The sequence below is a fragment of the Pipistrellus hanaki genome, assembly GCF_964339955.1.
Source record: "Pipistrellus hanaki genome assembly, chromosome: 19".
In the NCBI taxonomy this organism is placed as follows: Eukaryota; Metazoa; Chordata; class Mammalia; order Chiroptera; family Vespertilionidae; genus Pipistrellus; species Pipistrellus hanaki.
The window spans coordinates 4087764-4106231 of NC_140521.1; the positions used below are offsets into that span (position 1 = coordinate 4087764).

At 41.9% G+C, this 18468-nt stretch overlaps 1 protein-coding gene across 2 annotated transcripts in view; it reads left to right on the plus strand.

Annotated features, from left to right (window-relative positions):
- The window catches only part of PITPNB (phosphatidylinositol transfer protein beta), a 56163-nt gene that overhangs the window by 26078 nt on the left and 11617 nt on the right, over window positions 1-18468 (plus strand). For both annotated transcript variants that reach the window (XM_084868226.1, XM_084868225.1), the window contains exon 8: window positions 11184-11261. In XM_084868226.1, the coding sequence (XP_084724352.1) occupies window positions 11184-11261 (78 nt within the window). The remainder of the gene's footprint in view (window positions 1-11183; window positions 11262-18468) is intronic.

Consider the following 18468-nt stretch of genomic DNA (forward strand, 5'->3'; position numbering starts at 1 on the left):
TAAGGTACAAATGTGGATCTGGCCCCTTTTAATCATCTCCAGCACTTTGTCTAAGTAGCTTTCCATGATTTGTATACAAAAGTCACTTCCCAGGAGAGGAGGACTCTTTAAAGTGTAAGCTGAAGTGTACACACGATTAACATCAGAGAGACCTTCGTTTTTGGAAGTAATTTGAAAGAAAATGAGCAGGGCTTTTTTTTTTTAAAGGAAGAAATTGGAACCATATTTTTAGGTATTTATGTGTAACCAGAAAGGATTGTATCCGTTCCCTCTATCGTATATGTTTCCTCTAGTGCATCCTCTGTGACCTTATGATTTCCAAGGTTATTTTTGGCAGAAATGTTTAATTCAAATTTGTAAGGCCCACAGGTTAAGGATTGATCTAGCTCGATATCTATTTTTTTAAATGCCATTAATAAGCAAATATTAATGACACAAAAGTATTAAATTGTTGGGGGAGGGGTTTACATTAAAAATACAGACCTATTTAATATTAAAAGCAGCGAGTTTAAAGAGGGAATGAATGTCCCCCTCATGTTTCAGCATGTTGGGGTGTACTAATTTATGATGAAAGGTTTTTCCCAAGTGGGACATTTGATAACTAAGAGCAGCCTAGTTTTGTAACTGTAGTGTTGTTTCGCTGAAGATGGTATTCCTAAAAGAAGAGACAAAAGCTAGAAACTCTTGTGCATTTGCTGCTGAACTGTGGCATGTATTGGAATTTGCATGTGTGCCGTTATAATAGGAGGAGTGGAGGCCCTACGGTGTGTGTTTTCCATGTGGGTCCTTCCAGGGAACACCACTCCTGCAGCCTCTCATCTCCACTCAGCAAACATTTATGGGAACTTGCTATTTGCCCTTTGGCGGAATGGTAACTATTTTTCCAGATAAAGGAGTAATTGTAACACTCTGAAGAGAGTGCAAGATCCTTAATCAGTGAACGGTTAAAGTGTTTCTAAGTGACCTGGGAGTTGGTCTGTTCCAAATGTTGCTTCTGTAGTACAGCTGTGCTGAGTGCCTCTCCTGCAAAGGGTTTTCCCCTCACAACTGGTAACTGCCGGTCAGTGCTGGGCTGGGCTCCTGGCTGCAGCTAAAGTCTGTGTTCAAAGGCTAACTGGAGCGGAGGGCTTGAAATCTTGTACTTTATTAGGTATAGTAATTGGATATCAAAAGACAATAATAGGATTGGTGGGTCATCTAAGCTACACATATATCTACCTGTTATCAGCGGAAGTAGGGTTCTTATAAGCGTTTCCGGAGGCCCCACGGGAGGATGAGAGCCGGTGTCCAGAGTCTCCATTCCATATTGCAGCCGGATCCAATTCATCACCGGGTTAACTGCGGTCCATGAGCCCATTGCATGTGGGATGCAGGTTAACGCAAGGGAGCCCTACAAGCCCAGAGCCACCCAAGTCCTAAGTGCAGTGAGAGCACAAGAAAGGGGACTCTTGTCTTTAGGGGATTAAATATCTCTAATTCCACGCCCTTGCAGTGGCCTTGTCCATTCTAGCCAATGACCTTTGTTCTCAGGTGTGATTGACAGCAAGCACCTTCCATATGCCACCCCAACTTTACTGGGCACGCCTCTCTCTCCCTTTGGTTGGGAGTTGTAGCTTCCATGGCGAAGCTGCCCAAGCAACATGCCTACAATATCTGGCCTTCCCTCTGCTCCTTTCCTATTAATAACTAGGTTAGTTACAATGATATCATAGCCACGTGTATAAGTGTCACAATCACCTTTTTAAGGATTGTGATGTCAAAGGAAATGAACTGGCTCTTATAGTTTGTGCTTTTTATTTCTAGTTCTTTGATTATGATCCATTTGTTTGGTGAGTGTGTTTTGGTGGAGAGAACAAGGTCCCGTTTTAGATGAGAGCAGAAATAATAGGGCGTCCTCAAAAAATGGATACACACACATGAAATCATTATAAAGGCAGTGTTTATTAAAATACATTTCATTTTCAGATTTGAGCTATCAGCTGTTGAAGTGTGTGCACATTTTTTGTATATTAGAAGCAGTACCTGATTTTCTGAGAGTGAACACATAAGACACCTATCCATTCATTGAGCTGTTTTCATTTTTGAACTGCCATTCCATTATTTGAGAGCTGAAAAATCTGACACTTTTTTAATTGTTTTAAATCATGAGTGCGTGTCACTTAAAAGTTATTGCTCCTTTTAAAGATACTTTCCCCAAACGTCAGCCTCGGAAAGCTGATGAAACGGTTTGGTTTTTTAGGCATGACGTTGTGGTCACACCTTACACAGTGCTGTGTTCTGTGCTCTCGGAAGGATTGGGCATATCTTTTCTTTTGATCAGAAGTTCTGTGAGGCAGTGCCCAGATGTTCTACATTTGAGTAGATAGTCTTGACAACATATGCTTTACTGCACTGCCTTCAGAAATAACTTCACAATTTTCAAGAAGTGTGCTTTCTAAATCATCTTTATAAGATTAGGTTTTTTTCTCTCTTTAAAATTAAAAGCATGATGAGATCTGGCTGGAAAAAGTTAAGTGTTAGATCAGACTGTGTAATTGTTAATATTTGTCAGCTTTTGAGCTATGAAAATGACCTTGTTTTAATGGGTGAACCCAATAGGTCTTGCGAATTAACCTTCGGTAGATAACCTTAAATGGTCTAGTTTGTTCTCTCGCAGCTTTCAAATTGCTGCTGCATTTTCGATGTTACTTTTGTTCCAACTGCTGCCTTTTACTTCCTAAGAAGGGCTTTCTGCTTCTCGGAGCTGTGCAGTGGCTACCCGGGCTTCAGCCCTGAAAAGAGCTTTTGTTTATTACGTCTGTGGCCGAGACCCAGCAAGCCCGAGGAGAGCCCGCGGTTGCCAAGTGCTCTGAGCAGACACTCAGTCCGGGAGAGTGCCTCTTCCTTTTGCCATGAAGATGAGCCCAGGCATTCATTTCTATCTTAAAAGTCTGTAACTCGTCTCTGGTGTTTGTGTTTTTATTTTTTTATTTTTATTAAAGTGTGTGCGTAACTTTATGAAAGCGTGAATTGTGACCCAACTCCTAACTTGTAATAGAAGCTTCCTTGAACTCAGGAACAAAGCAAAACTCAAATATTAAGCTTTGAGGTAGCAAAGATTTTGCTTTTGCTTAAGAAATGTTCACTTGTCAAACGCTCTTCGCATTTGTCTTTGCTATGCTGTGAAGCAAACCATTGTCAAGATCCTTTCTGTAGTAGGTATAGAGGTTTTTCTCCCCCCCACCCCCCATCCTCAAAGAAGATATAAATAAATGTTAGCATCTTTTTAAAAAAATGTATAAATGTTTTCCATTTCTGCTGCCTTACATGGTCAAATATTTTGAGAATCCTTACAATATTTGCATCCAGGAGTGGAGTTAGAGAATCTCATATCTGAAGACATAGTTGGAGAGCAGTGCCCTCTGGTGGGGTAATAACATATTGCTTATTTCATGCTTGCTTAAGTCTGAGCAAGGATTTATAAATTTCTCTTAACAATCTGTATGTATGAGTATATTTTGCACAAAGTTTCACTAGGACCTTGAACCCATTATAACTTAAATAGAACAGTAGGGAGGGAGGTAGAAGTGGCTGGATGGTTAGTGGAATTGCTCCAGTTCCTGGCTGGGGGGGGAACTTTCTGGTATGAGTTAGAAAATTTTTTTTTTGTGAGCAGCTAGTGGCAAATACGTTTAAAGCAATTCATGTAAACGGCTCCTTAAAGTGAATTCCATATAATTCGTTTTTATGAAGAACTCACTTTTTCAACCATGTAAACTCTTTCGTAGGCAAGGCGCTCTGGGCTGAGATCCCTTCGGGTACCTGAGTCTTATCAGTGATGAACTGTAAATGGCATCACATTTTTGCAGTAAAGTGTTGTGTTAGCCTGCGTGTCGGGAGAGCTCTTCTGAAGTGAGTTCTCCAAAGATAGTAGCAAGAACTGTGCTTCTTATCGGATTTTGCTCTTGCTTGGGGGGGGAGGGATGATGTTCAATCCCCCGGCTCCCCTCTCCCCTCTCCCCCCAGTTATATCCTATTCGATGTTGGCTAAATGAGTGCTCTGGGTTACATGGGGCCCAGGAACTTGGGAGCATCTTTGTCCAAAAGCCAGATAATGAACCAACATGGACATTTTACTGGGGAGAGCTCACCCTGTGGATTTTAAATAGGACACCCCGCCCCCCATTTAAGTGTAAGGAATTTGTTATACTATGTTCTACTATCTACTTTCATTTAAGGAAATAAATGCATTTTGTGGCAAATAAAACTTTCTTAAACATGTTACTTATATTTTTCAGGCATATGTGATTTAATTTTGAAATAATGTTTTGTTTCTTTTTTAAATATATTTTTATTGAGGAGGGAGAGAGAGAGAGAGATAGAAACATCAATGATAAGAGGGAATCATTGATCGACTGCCTCTGCACACCCCCCTACTGGGGATTAAGCCCGCAGCTCGGGCATGTGCCCTTGACCGAAATTCAACCCGGGATCCTTGAGTCCACAGGCCAACACTCTATCTACTGAGCCAAACCAGCTAGCATTAAAATAAATAATATTTAATAAGCACCTTTAGCAAAATTGACTTGTTAATATGTTGAGACTTATTTCATTGGAGTTGAGAGTTTACCTTCATTTTAAAAGTGCTATAATAAATATATAAATATATAGTAATAATAAGTATAATGTTACAGTAACAAATATCTTTGCAACAAACACAGCCTTATCCAGACCAGTAGCCCCAGCAGCCTTGGGCTTTCCAGGACCCCCTTTCCTAGCCTTCAGGGACTTTCTCCCTTTTGCTCCATCTGCCCATCCGCTATTTGGCTTTCCTCCTGGGACGTTGAACATGGCTTTTGGTTGTAACCTCTTCTCGTAGATGAAATCCCCATAACTTTCTCTCTCTATTAATTTGTAAACCTTCAAAGACTTTGGAGGTCTGCCTTGATAAACATGACAGTGTTGGTGGGCTCTGGCTATGATACGGATAAAATGAGAAAGAATGGAAGAGCAGGTGATTGGCCTGGCTGAGCTTTAGCCTAGCTGTGCTGTGGGCCACCTTTTACCATAGAACTCTGTTGACAGCTTCTGCCCCCCTATCTACCAAGCTAACCCCTCTCCACCCGCCCCCCCCCTCCCCAGGTCTCTGTGAGATCAGAAACATTATAAAAAAGTGTTCTGTTCAGGTGTGCAGGTCTGATTGTATTTCTCAATCCTCAATGCAGTTTAACATTCAGCTTTTAGGATTCATTGGTGGAAAGCCAGTAAGGATTAATGAGAGGGCTGAATTAGAGAATATTTTTTAATGCAGTTTTGTTCCTCTGAGGTACATTCAGTAACAGAAACTAGGCCAACAAGTTATTGACAATTAGTGGTCCTTTGGGAATCTGCTTTAATGAATAGATAAGAATGATTTGTAATTAGCATAATAATTATATGCAAATGAATGCTTCTGAATTGCTCTAAAACACTTCTGAACTGTTTAAACAGCCCTCCTGAGATCTTGTTACTCTATTAATTTGTGTAGCAAATCCTTTTTTCATAGATCATGCAAAGATAAACTTCAGTCCAGCTCCTGTCCAAATTATTATGTATTCCAAGATGGTAGGACCTGAATTAATGAGATTTACTTATACTATATTAATGGCACTCTGTGGGAACCTGAATCGGTGAGGAGTCACTGGGGAGATGTAATTAAAAATAGAAGAGAAAGCTGCTTATTTGGAAATAACTGTTCCAATGAGTTTCTTAAACAAGTTAGTAAATGTTATTTCTCTTAACACCGCTGTTCCTTGCTGCTGCAAAATGTAATGCCAACATTTTTTTTTTTATTATTAATAGGCTTCCCCTTTGGGGTCTGGCTTGCATTTTGTCATCTCCAGATAGTTATGCACTAGGGTCAGTGGTGAAAGGATCCAGGAGTCCCTTATTTTCTAGGTGCCGCAATACTGAGAAATGCAGGGCAGCGCTGATAAATGATGTTTGCTATTTACCTTCGAATTCAACGCAGCCTTCCTCCCATCCTGGCCTTGACTTTCAGGATGTGCTTAGAGGAAACAAGCTTGGCTAAACTGAGCAGCAGTACCTGTGCATTTTAAACGTAGTGATTATCTTGGAGCTATTTGAACAGACACCTAATTAATCATGCTACGCTAAAGGGAAGCACTTTACGGCAGGCTGCAGAATCCTAATATCTCGAGTTTTATGTTGACCCTGTAGAACTGTTCCTCTTTTTTTGGGGGTGGGGGGCAGGGGGAAGGGGTGCTCTTTAATAAGCAGATGCCCAGGAGTTGTTAATGGTGTGTTTGGGCACACTTTTCCTTATTTCCATTAAGCCTCACCGGTGGGAACCCATTCATTGTTCTTTAGGCAATTTCTGGTGTCTGGAGTTTATTTTGATTTTTTTTCACAAGCTGTCAAGACACTCCTACCAGCCTGCCCTTCACCTTCTCGCTTCCCATTCATAGTCATGAGTTAAATCTGGACTCACGGATATTTAGGCTGGCTCGGCACAGATTTTGCACTTGTGTTTTGGGGGATAGCCACTCTGCTTACAGATTCATAAAACTAATATTCTTTGTCTTCAAAATGAATCTGGTTTCTGTTGAGAGTTTCTGTTGAGAGCTGTAGTGAGTAACAGATGCATACCCAAGAGGCAGCACAACTTTTGTATTCCGGTGACAGAAAACAGGTATTTGGAAGAATTGAATAAATGTATTCCGTGACTCCGGCTTGGAGGCTCAGTAATCCATTTATTTTCCATGTTTTGTGTGCTCTCCAAAGGGTGTCTTGACTTTCTTGCCTTCTTTTTTTTTTTTTTTTACTTAAATAAGAGTTTTCCATTAAATGGAGTTGTGTTAACACTAATCCGAATCTACGTAATGTTGATACCGGTGTGTTTTCTGCGGTTCAGGCCCTGGTATTAACTGAGCGAGCAGTGTCTGGGGACGTCACACCTAACTTGATAATGATGGTTTTACCAAGCCCTTATCCTGGCCAGGCCCCTGGGCATTCTACAGATAATTAAAAATTGGATCATAAAAAAATTTTAAACGCAATGCACCTTAGCAATAAGATTTTTCTCCTTTTCAACATGATTTTCAAACTCATTGTACAAATACATCTCCTTGGCCCTGGCGAATTTGCTTTCTTTTTTTTCCCCCCAAGGATTACAGAGAGCGCATAGCAAATTCAGCCTTCAGAATACCCAGGAGCTGAAGACTCGAGTAGGCTACAGCTGTCTTCACCCACTGTATTCTGAAAGAACTAATGAGATGAGAAGTCTGCAGCTGGTGGCAAGCACAATAAACCATGAGCCAAGGGTTTCTCTTCATCAGAGCCTCCCTTCCCCATGGGACCCCAGAGGAGACGGAATACTAACAAAGCCAGCAGGCTGTCTCATTCCACACTATTGCTCATTTGCAGCTATAATTGGTAGCTGAGGTTGCATTCTTTATGCGGAAACTGTCATACATGAAAGAATATATTTGTTTGTTGTGATAACGGATATAAATCGGCCAGTTTTCAAATAGCAGAAAAGACCAAACTAGATACCGGAGAATAAAACGCAGCAAATAAGATACTCTTCCAACAAATAAAATGTTGGTTACGGAAATACCAAACTGGGGTTGTTCAAACTACACCTGCCTCCTGCTTTTGAATATCTTGCTACTTAATTCAGCTGATTAAACATTTACGTCTTCGCACTAACAAAACAAAAAAAAAAAGCACCAAAAAATTCCCAAGTTTTGACAAGACGCATTATTCTCAACTGTCAAGGGGAAGGTGCTATTGTTAATAATTGGGTTTTGTTACATTTTCAGTGTATCTTTAATATCCGCTGCTTTATATTCCAGAGAAAAAAGCGGAGAGGGGGGGAAAAGACAATGCTTTAGGGATATATGTATATGTAGGTAGTATTTTATATGCATACATTCATTTCTTGTAGGAACATTCACTTCGGTTTCTGATGCTGCTCCTTTTCTGTGTTTTTGAAATGTGCTTTTGCTTATCTGGCACTTGTGGACACTCTTTGCCCCTCTCCTGTGTGGTGTCAGGATGCGCCCAGGACAGAGGCTAAGAATAAGAAGCCTTGTGTGGAACTCCTGGGTGAGCCATGTCATCTCCTTGTTGGACTGTGGCATCCTCATGTGTGAAGTGAGATTTATCTTCCGGGTTGATTTCCGCTGTATAATTCTGAGAGTCCGCATTGCAGAACAGCATCCAGTGGACGACCACTGAAAGTGAAGGCTCAAAAATACACTTTGTGGGGCAGTGTATGAGTTAGGTCCAGAGGGAAGTTTTAAAGCGTTATTGCGTGTTCTTCAGTTAATTCATCCATGTCCGACGGGTGTGGGAAACCTGACGTCATCACCCAGGTGTGGAGCTGGGTTTAGGAAGGAGGGGGCATTGTCCGAGAAGTCCCTGTCACCCATCCCCTCACACTGTCCCCTCCCCTGGGGCCATAGTCATGCTTCGGGCCACCTCCTGGGCGAGGCACCCACTCCGTGAATTTACCTCCACATGGAAATAATTTATGCCGGCCACAATTTAGACCAATTTCACTTTTCTTAAGTTGGTTGTTTCTTGGTTTATGTATATGTAGTATTTAGTGGGGTTTTTCCTTTAACCCCACTGACACTTGCGTACGCTCTGTGCTGTGGATTTTGGGGTGCGTGTTTTTCTCTGTTGGAATGGACAAGTGTAGGATCCACAGAAGTACCGGTAATCCTGCAGCCTCCATTAACTTCATCTTCTACAATTCCTTCCCCCTCATGTTTTATTATATTCAAATCAGGATTCGTCTTCAGTTACAGCATGTTTATTGGCTGAATGCTTTCCTTCTTAATGGAGCACCCCTCTGAAATTTAGGAAATGTGCTATTTGCTGTTCATCTCACATAAGGCTCTGTAACATTTTAGGTTTTGAAAGAAAAACAAAAATGGGAGCATGATGCCCACAGTGAGGTCACACTCAGTGAAAAGGAAAAAAGAAAGCATTTTCCTTCAAATGTAATGAAACACTAGCCAAGCCTCTGGCCATTGTACAGATAATTAAAATTTAAGCATAAATCATCTTAACACAATGCACCGTAGCAATACGAACTTTCTGCTTTTAAACGTAATTTGAAAAGTACATTTCCTTGGCTGGCGTCGGGTGCTTTCAGTTCTGACTAATTCTTCTACATCCTCTGCTGGCAGCTGGCGGGTCCTCCCTGGCTTTCGGGTGCCTTTCCTTTGTTTGCCATCCTCCCAGCTCCTCTCTGACCTGCTGGGAGCCAGAACCAGGCGCTGGCTCTCCTTACCCCTTCTCTGCTTCTTAGCATCCTGCGCGCTACCTCCTCCCACGTGCTGGCTGATGAAGAAATAGACCTTGATGGAGGGAGATGATGTTAAAAGTGATCATTCGATATGATGTTAAATGGGTTCAATTGTGGAGAAAAGGGTGCTTGTCTCTGGGTTTTAGCCCTAAGCCAGAGTCCTGTGGAGTTCCATGAAGGCAGAGTCCTGTGGAGTTCCATGATTATCTATGTTAGCTCTGTGGTGAATCCGGAGCTTGGGAAACCAACCCTGTGCCACTGATTCTCTTCTCAGTCAGCGGTGAAGTTGTTCATTTTTAGGGTGTGGTTCTAAATAGGAGTCTCAGAATTCATGTTTGCTGACGGTACTTGAACTTCTGCTGATGTGACCAGACACATGAAGTGACCCCAGTTGTCCGGCTCACCCCAGTTTGTCATTCCTAGGTAATGCTGGCTGACCAATGCCTGCGGCTACCCCACATGGCATATTTTAAGCAGCAAGACCCTGTGTGGCCTGCTCAGTTTGCTTGCGTAGTAATTTTAGCTGATTGTTGGTCCTTTTTATAGCTTCTTAGACAACCTTTAAACAGCTTTGAGGTCAGGATCGTACATGTACCCAGCTATCTTTAAAGTGTTGGGGTTTTTTTTGGTTTTTTTTTGTTTTGTTTTTACCTGAACCTCACATTTTTTTCTTCCTCACATTTATAACTTTCTCTTTAGGAATTATGATGTCATAGGCACTTACTGAATAGCTGTTGAGTCTCGTCGTTGTTAATCCTCACCCGAAAATATTTTTTCATTGATTTTTTTAGAAAGAATGGAAGAGAGAAAGGCGGGTGAAGAGAAACATGGATGTGAGAGAAACTCACGGATTGGTTGCCCTGACTAGGAATCCACTGAGCTACGCCGGCCAGGACTAGCTTTTCAGTCTTGAATGGCTGCTTCTCAGCATGTTTTCATTGATTTGTGAAAGTTTGTGTTGCGCTTTGGAATATGTTCAGTGCTTATCTCTAGAACAACAATTTGTCATATTGACTTATCCCGGCACGTGTGAAGGACTCGGCTCCAGAGTTCTGCTTGATTCGGGAGGGCTCTTTCCTTGTAGTATTTTTAATTGACCACTCACCTGTTCACTGTCATTATTACAACTCCTCTACACCTGAGCTTTAGCTCCTCATAGGTAGTTTTTTATTTCTTCCTATAGATTGTGCGCTTATATGTGTGTATTGACAACAGAACTTTTGTAAAGCAAACAGGTTTAAAAAGATTTTCTCTGTTCTATCGGGGAGAGTATATTAAGGAAAATCAAATTTACACACACTAGAGCCTTGCATAAAAGCTAAATGCTAGAGCGGTGCCCCTGAGGAGTCATAACCCCTCCCTTTTCTCTTACGGCTGTGAGGGTACCTCTTCCACGAGGAAGGCACAGTATGTGTATCCCATGGCTCTCCGTGGACTAGGGTTTGGAGAGGATAACTTCCTGGTTGAGGCATCCACCACAGAACCAACCATGGGTATCTTCTGTGGGTATTGATAAGACTGGGATGGTCATGTTTTATTTCTTGAATGTGATTATACTTATATCAAAATACTGGAACTATGGGAAAATATTAGAAGATTTGTTCTTGGAGATAGCTCTCCAATAAACCAGTAGACAGCTAGTCAAGACTTCTGTTAGCTTTTATGATGTAATTATTTTGCCTTAAGGTAAACGTTTAAAAACAGAGAGAACCAACATGAAAACTTAATGTCTTATAGAAGCGTTCTCCTACTTCTATTTTATACAGAAGCACAATAAGCCTAATGCGTTGCTGTCGTGTGTATCAGTAGCTGCAAAGCGCCGTTCTGACAAAGTGAAAGAATGTTCTCTGGTTTTCTTCCCTTCTGACTCTGTTTTGCTTTGCAGGACTACAAAGCGGACGAAGACCCAGCATTGTTCCAGTCCACCAAGACCAAGCGAGGCCCTCTGGGACCCAACTGGAAGGTACTGGATGCTGACCTTTCTGACAGGCAGAGTCTTGGCAGCAGAACGCTTGACAGGGCTCGAGTCTGGAGGAGCTGATGACGTTCGAGTGAAAAATAGAAATGGCACCAAAATAGTTTTATTTGCGATAAGGACTCACAGCCAGTTGCAGTTGGCCCGCAAGTCTGTGTTGCATTAACCAGCAGAACAGAGACAGGCTGTCACTTTCGGCAGAATGCTATTCTGATACCTCTTAGAAGAGACGAGTGAGTGAGTCGTTGGGGATTGTATTGTTCTCTTTTGAGACCTGAAGCAGTACAAAAAATCCATGTGAAGTGGGCGTTTCTCGTTTAAATTTAGTCTGAGTAAAAACGGTACATGCTCCCTTCACCCAAGCTTATGCTCCTGGCCTTTAATCGTTATATTTCGGAAAGCAGGGCACCAGAGAACAATGGTGATGGCAAGTCGTTGCTTTCTAGTAAAGAGCATATCTTTATTTTATTTGGGGAAGAAAGAAAAGCCATGTCCAGGTAATCGGTTAAAGTGCTGTAGAAATATAATGCATTTTAGAGACGTTTGTTAAACTAAATGACAAACCTTTACAGAAGGTTTACTGTGTTGATGGCAAGTTATTATAGCTGTTTTGACAGGAGAAGAGGAGCTTAGCGACTTAAACCTGCCCCGAGCAGGTTTCCCACCACCAGGATTTTACTTAGGAACGAATCTGTCTGGGAGCTAGTTGTTGCTTGCAGGGAGAGGATTAGTGTAACAGCCCCACAAGTAAGCCATGGCGTGGTTCTGCACAGGCGTCAGGCTGTTTTGTAGAGTGTCTTGAGTGTCAATTAAAATGAAGAATGAGTCTGACTTTCTTCTCTAAGAAAATGATTCATAATTATCCTATTTTCACATTTGTTCTCTGGGTAGAGTTCAAGTCCAGATTCTCCCAGTTTAATGGCCATGACCAGAGACATTTAACTTAATATCCGGAAAAGTGATATATGCCATTTCCAAATCAAGGGACAAATTTCAGTGTGCATGATCTAAATTTACTCGAATGGGTTTTTAAAAAATCCCTATCCTTACCCAGATTTCTAGCTGGGCCTTCAGAGGAATCTTAAGCGATTTAACATTGGCCTTCTAAGAGAGTGCTGGGCTAGGCAGCAGGCAGTGGACAGCGTCTGAGGTTGCCATGTCTTCTAGAAGGCCATTTTGCTCCAATAAGTAATAACTCTCCCGTTGACAGGACTTTTACAGGGAACGAAGGACACCGGTTGAGACTTAGAGGTGAATTAAATACTGGATTTTCTTCCAATTATCCATTTTTTAATGTAAACTTGAAAAGCATTTCTATATTACATGGTCAGCTATTGTGTTTAGGCTCAAGTGTTGGCTGAAGGAACGCCTAACCCATTTTATTACAGGCACAACGATCGTTTGACACTATGACTTGACCTAATTTCCAAACTCTTAGGAACTTGGAGTACAATTTTTATTCCCTCTTTGTTTGCAGTTTTTACCTTTGTAACTAGCACTGATTTGTCTTTATCAACTAAGACTATTTGAAATTCTAGAATAGCTTTAGTTTTTAGAAAAAAATGTGAATTTTACATTGTTTCCGGTTGTAATATCGCAGTCTTTTCCCCCATTGTGTGTGCATATTTATTTAACAATAGCTTATTATTTCTCTGGGAGAGTGCTGGCTGATTGTTATACCTTTCTACCCATTTGCCTGTTGGTTGTTAACTTTTGCCAAAGGATGGTGGATGTAGCTACTCTGATAAATCGCGTACTGCTTAACTGAATTTCAGTGAATTACCATGATTAGAAATAACTAGGGTAATCAAGATTGACTAATTAAACCATCTGTTTACTCCTGCGAAGGAAAAATAGAGCAAGAAGGATGACTAGCTGGTAATACAGCATAGAAAACTAGAAACCTGTGGTCTGGCTTGATCTTATCCGTGCTTAGGGGCCCCTACTTGTCAATCAAAATACTCATCGTGGCGCTGAGGTAGCATGGGGAAGGGTGGTGGGTGGAGATCCCTGCCTTCTGAGTATGAGAGGAGGGAAGGAGTGCAGGGGAGTTACAGCAAAAGGAAGAAGAAATCCCGTCTGGACCCTCTTCCCCAGGACTGAGTGCGAGGGCTTCTGGGTAAATGCTGCCTGGTCGCTCACAGCTTTGAAGGCCTTTGATGCCCCTCAGCGGAGCCCCGCCTTCCCAGCACAAACTCCAGAGGGCACTCACAGCCAGGGAAACCTCAGGATCCCTGAAAACTTCCTCTTACTCATCCCACAGCGGTGTTTTCCTCTGAATCACGGCAGTATTTACCGCCTATCTGCACCAGACTGGAAAGGGGAAAAGGAACTCTTCCCTGGTGCCAGGCACTGTACAAGGTCGTATTTAATCTCCACAGCCTTCCTGTGGGGTAGGGACAACTGCCTCATTTCATAGATCGGAAACAGGCCAGGGAAGCACGGTGGTAGTTGTAGGAGAAACTTGATTCCGTGCTATCCACAGGGATGTGTGAGGTGTGAATAGGTAGCGAATTCTGATTCAATCCGGCGTTTCCAGATCACCAGTCTACACCTTGTATGCTCTGTCATATCATGGCTTTTCTGTATTCGTGGTATTTGTCAGAATTTGGTAATTCCTGTTAATACCAGTTATGTGTTTCCAGTGTTCAGGGGATTTGTAGGTGACAATGGCTTTAGGGAGATCCATTAAAAGCCCATTTAAGCCGAGACTGATTTGGCTCAGTGGATAGAGCGTCAGCCTGCGGACTGAAAGGTACCAGGTTCGATTCCGGTCAGGGGCATGTGCCTTGGTTGCGGGCACATCCCCAGTGGGGGGTGTGCAGGAGGCAGCTGATCGATCTTTTTAACTCTCTATCCCTCTCTAGTCCTCTCTGTAAAAAAATCAATAAAATATATTTAAGAAAAAAAAAAAAAAAGAAAAGAATACAGGCCTTTTAATTTTATCCTAAATATGATGCATCCTTTTAATTTTCAAAAACTAAAAACTCAGAGATGCAGGCTTTCGTTGTGTATTCATTCTCCCTCTGAAAATAAGAGTGTCAAAAAATCTGAGCACGTGAATTATATTTTGTTAGTTAGGGTTTAACCCTCGATGAAGTGACTCTGTGCATAGTAAAAGGAGAGCCACTTGTAACCTGATAGAGATTTTTTGCTTCAGGCTGAATTGTATGTATCTGTGGATGCGAATGTCTTGCTTCTCTGTAGCACTTCACATGCATGTGTGTGCGTGTTTTGGTTTGTTTATGTTTGGGGGGCTGTGTGTGTGTTGTGACATTGGTATGACTACTTGTTCAGATGGTTTATGAAAAACAGTTTACATGTGGGTTCCTTTAGCTTTCCAGTTTGCCTCCTGATCTGGTGAGGAGGTGTCATCTTAACAAATTGAAACACCACCTTTGAAGATTATGATGTCATTTTAATCCTATGGCGAGGCCTCATTTCTTCCTTCATTTAATCCAGATGGCTCTGAAGACTTGAGCTTTGGTGTCTACATGTATATGATAGCTAAAAGCTAGGCGTTAAGGGTCTTTGCCAAAACTTCTATCCCTTACAGCACTTGACATTTCTCAGAAGACTCAGCCAGTATCTGAATGTTGGGATATAGGGGATCAGGTCAAATAAAGAAGTTGATCCAGAAATATGTTTTTATTATTTTTTTTATTTTTATTTTTCGAAAGAGGGATAGAGAAATAGAAACATCAATGAGAGAAGAACATCATCAATCAGCTGCCTCCTGCACAGTCCCTATTAGGGATCGAGCCCGCAACCTGAGCATGTACCCAATTTGGGAATCAAACTGACCACTTCTGGGTTCCTGGGTCAGCGCTAAACCATTGAACCACACTGGCCTGGCGTAACTTTTATCTTTATACAGGGTGGGCAAAAGTAGGTTTACAGCTGTGATATGGGAAAACAGAATTTATTGCATTATTTTTTACTGGTTATTGTAATCATAAAGGCATGTCCCACTTCTCTCCTGCATTAGTTAACTCCAGACAGCAGCAGCCCTGGCAGTTGGGGCTTAGCATTTCAAAACCAGTTTGTCATGCTGTTTACCTGCTCAGTCACGCTTTAGACTCATAATTGCTGGAAAAGTCGTTCTGGATCCTCCCAGCAAGTGGAGGGCAGCCGCGTGTGTGGATTTTAGGAATGCTAATGTGTTTCCTGCCCTACTATCAGGACTGCTTTCTCTTCCCACCTCGTATCTGTATAAAGAAGGTCGTAGCCTTGGTTGTCAGTGACCCACAAGGTTCTATTGGCTGGTGATTGGCAGAATGAAATGGGAGGGGGCAGAGGAGAGAAGGTAAAACTTAGCTGTGGCGATCTGTTTGAGATTTGGACTAGCAGGAAAGCAGCCCAGAGAGTCCTCAAGAGGCCAATGAGCACTGCCCTTTACTGACAACCTCCCCAGGAACAAGACTGAGGTGTTCTCCTGTGTCTTCATCTAGACAGGGCTGTGACTCCTAGGAAGGATGTGAAAGCATTTTCAAAGCTGTTCCCTCTCTGTAATCTACATTTGCAATCCCGTAGTGCGTGGTATAATGAAGTTTAATAATTAGTTTCTGATTACACCACATCATGGATTATATATATATGTAACTAGAGGCCCGGTGCACAAATTCGTGCATGGGTGGGGTCCCTTAGCCAATTGAGGTTGCCTGGGAGTCGGGGGCGGGGGGGGAGAATGAGGAGCTGCGAGAAGATGGCTGGCCATCCCCAATCGGGGCCACTGGGACACCTTGCCGGGGAGAGAGACCGCAGGAGGATGGCCAGCTGTGGGAGGAACTTGTCTTTTCACTTGTACATAGTGTCACTCCCAGAGTCATTGGACACAAGCATGAAGCATGTCATCGTTGTTATTAGTAAAATGGGTGTGAGCTCCAAAAACACTAAGTTTGGAAACATGGAAAATGGGCATGATTATCTTTGCACAGGCAGTACATTTCCTCCCCTAACTTCATTTTGCTTATTTTTGTGACATTAGTTGAACTTACAATTAGTTCAATCTTTTGAACTTGATCTCACTTTTACTTCTTCCGTTTAACATTTCTCATTTGCCCAGACAGGTAGGGACCTTCTACCTCTGAACCCTTCTGGGGCCTTTGTTGATGACCTTCTCATGGCACTGGTGTGTCTGTGTCAGGGAAGGGGTTTAAGTTTTCCCTCCGTCTCCCTCCCCCAGCCTCCTGTTTGTCCCACATTATTCACTGAATTGTCAGCCATAAGCTCTGTGTCTGACTTAGCTTGTCTAGCACAGATGTTGCTCAGAGTGGATACTGATATTTACTAGATTTCAGGTAACTATTTCAAACCAAATAAAAATCAGATGTTGGACTTGCCATATACTTAGAATATATGTCCAGTGTAGGTCTATCAAAATGACTAGCAAAATCTAAACAGAATTGAGGGAATGGCTGTGAGACGGGGAGTCGGGTTTTGCTTGAAATCTCAGTACACACATTCCACATATATTCTATAATCTTGTGTTGATATTTACTGATGCGTGTACTGGCAACAGCCCCAGCAGATCATTTATTTTTAACGTGCTTAGTGAAATCTGGGTTGGAAAGTTACATTACCAAATCAGCAGCTGAAATTGAGCATTCAGACTCTCTGAAGTTGAGAAATTAAGATATGAAGCGAGTGTGAGTCTTTTAGAAACTGCTGTGTTCTTGCAAAGCATCGCCTTTGGTTGAAGGTGGCATATATCTATTCCATCTTCATCCCAATACATTTTCAATAAGAACGTGTGGATGGGGAGTTGGTATGCAGCACAAGACTGCGAGAGACTATTTTTAGAAATTGAGTTTTCACGATGCCTTTGGTTGTAGTTGTGTGGGGGGTTTTTTTGTTTTGTTTTTTTAAATTCTCCTACATTTGTGTATATTTGTTTGTCATAGATACAAGAAACTAGTTCTTGTGGTAACATGGGCTGATTGCTCACCATTCCAGTTAAACATGCTGGGTTTTGTTTAGTTACGTTGCGTGGCTTCGGTATACATTACTAACTCCCTTAGGCCTCCTCCGCATACCTCAGCGTAACCTAATATGTGTCGTTAAATTAAAACCATGATTTGAGTTTGGGGGGCTTCATGTATAGTAAGAAATGTGAAATGCAAGGAATTCAGTGAACACACAAACTAAATACAATTAGGGGAACATTTCACAACTCTGTTACAGATGCAATTTAAATTACTATGTAGAGATGACTCATAATTTTGGGTTCTTCTGTTAGCCCCTGGTTTTCATTTTATAGAATTTCTGGTTATTCTTGTCTTTTGGTAACCAAGCATATTTTACCTTTTATTTTCAATTATTCTTTAAAATTTTTATGCTTTAATCTATATAAACTTTGTGTTTATCAGCAAAATAATTCTATTTACTTGTAGATTAGGAGTGTTAATCCTGTTTTGCCTGCTTTATGGCTATTTTTTTTCAACTGATGAAGAGCAAAGATTTGGAAAACATATGTATTGTTTAAGAAGCTTTGTCCTGTCCCCCAGCAAGTGAGCCTTCTTGAGGGAGGCCCTTTGGGTTCTATGGATCCTAGAACATTGCTCTGACTGGGGAGGGGGCTCCCAAATATTTGTGGCATTAAGACTTTTCACAATTTAAAATGTATGCATTTCCCCCTACAAGAATATTTCTGATAACTCCATGTTTATATATATGTGTGTGTGTGTGTGTGTGTGTGTGTGTGTGTGTGTGTGTGTGTGTGTTTGCTTTAGAAGTTTAAAATTAGGAAAAATTAAATATGGACTGGATCATAGACCTATAGTCTACGGATATCCAAATGGTGTTTCAGATGAAGGTCTTCAGTGACACTCATTGGGTTAGAGAGGACCTCAGCTCATTGCTTCTTGGAAAATGATCTCTGAAAGACCGGCTTTGTCATTATCTCAGGAAGGCTGGGCACTCAGAAGCTGTGTGCTGTGGAAGACACACAGGAGAACATGGGTCCTGCAGGTCATGGAGGGGTGGGCAGTTGCAGATAAGTGGTTTGTGCCCGGGGCCAAAGCAGCCACAGCCGAAGGATGGCCCTTCCAGGAGACTGCTGGCACCAAGAGTGGTGGTTTCATCACTGCTGTGAACATAACTACCCTCCTCTGTCAGCCACTTCTGTTCCTCTGGCAATACCTAGCACAGATTGGGTTGTAAATGGCACCCACTTAACACTTAACTGGATTAAACT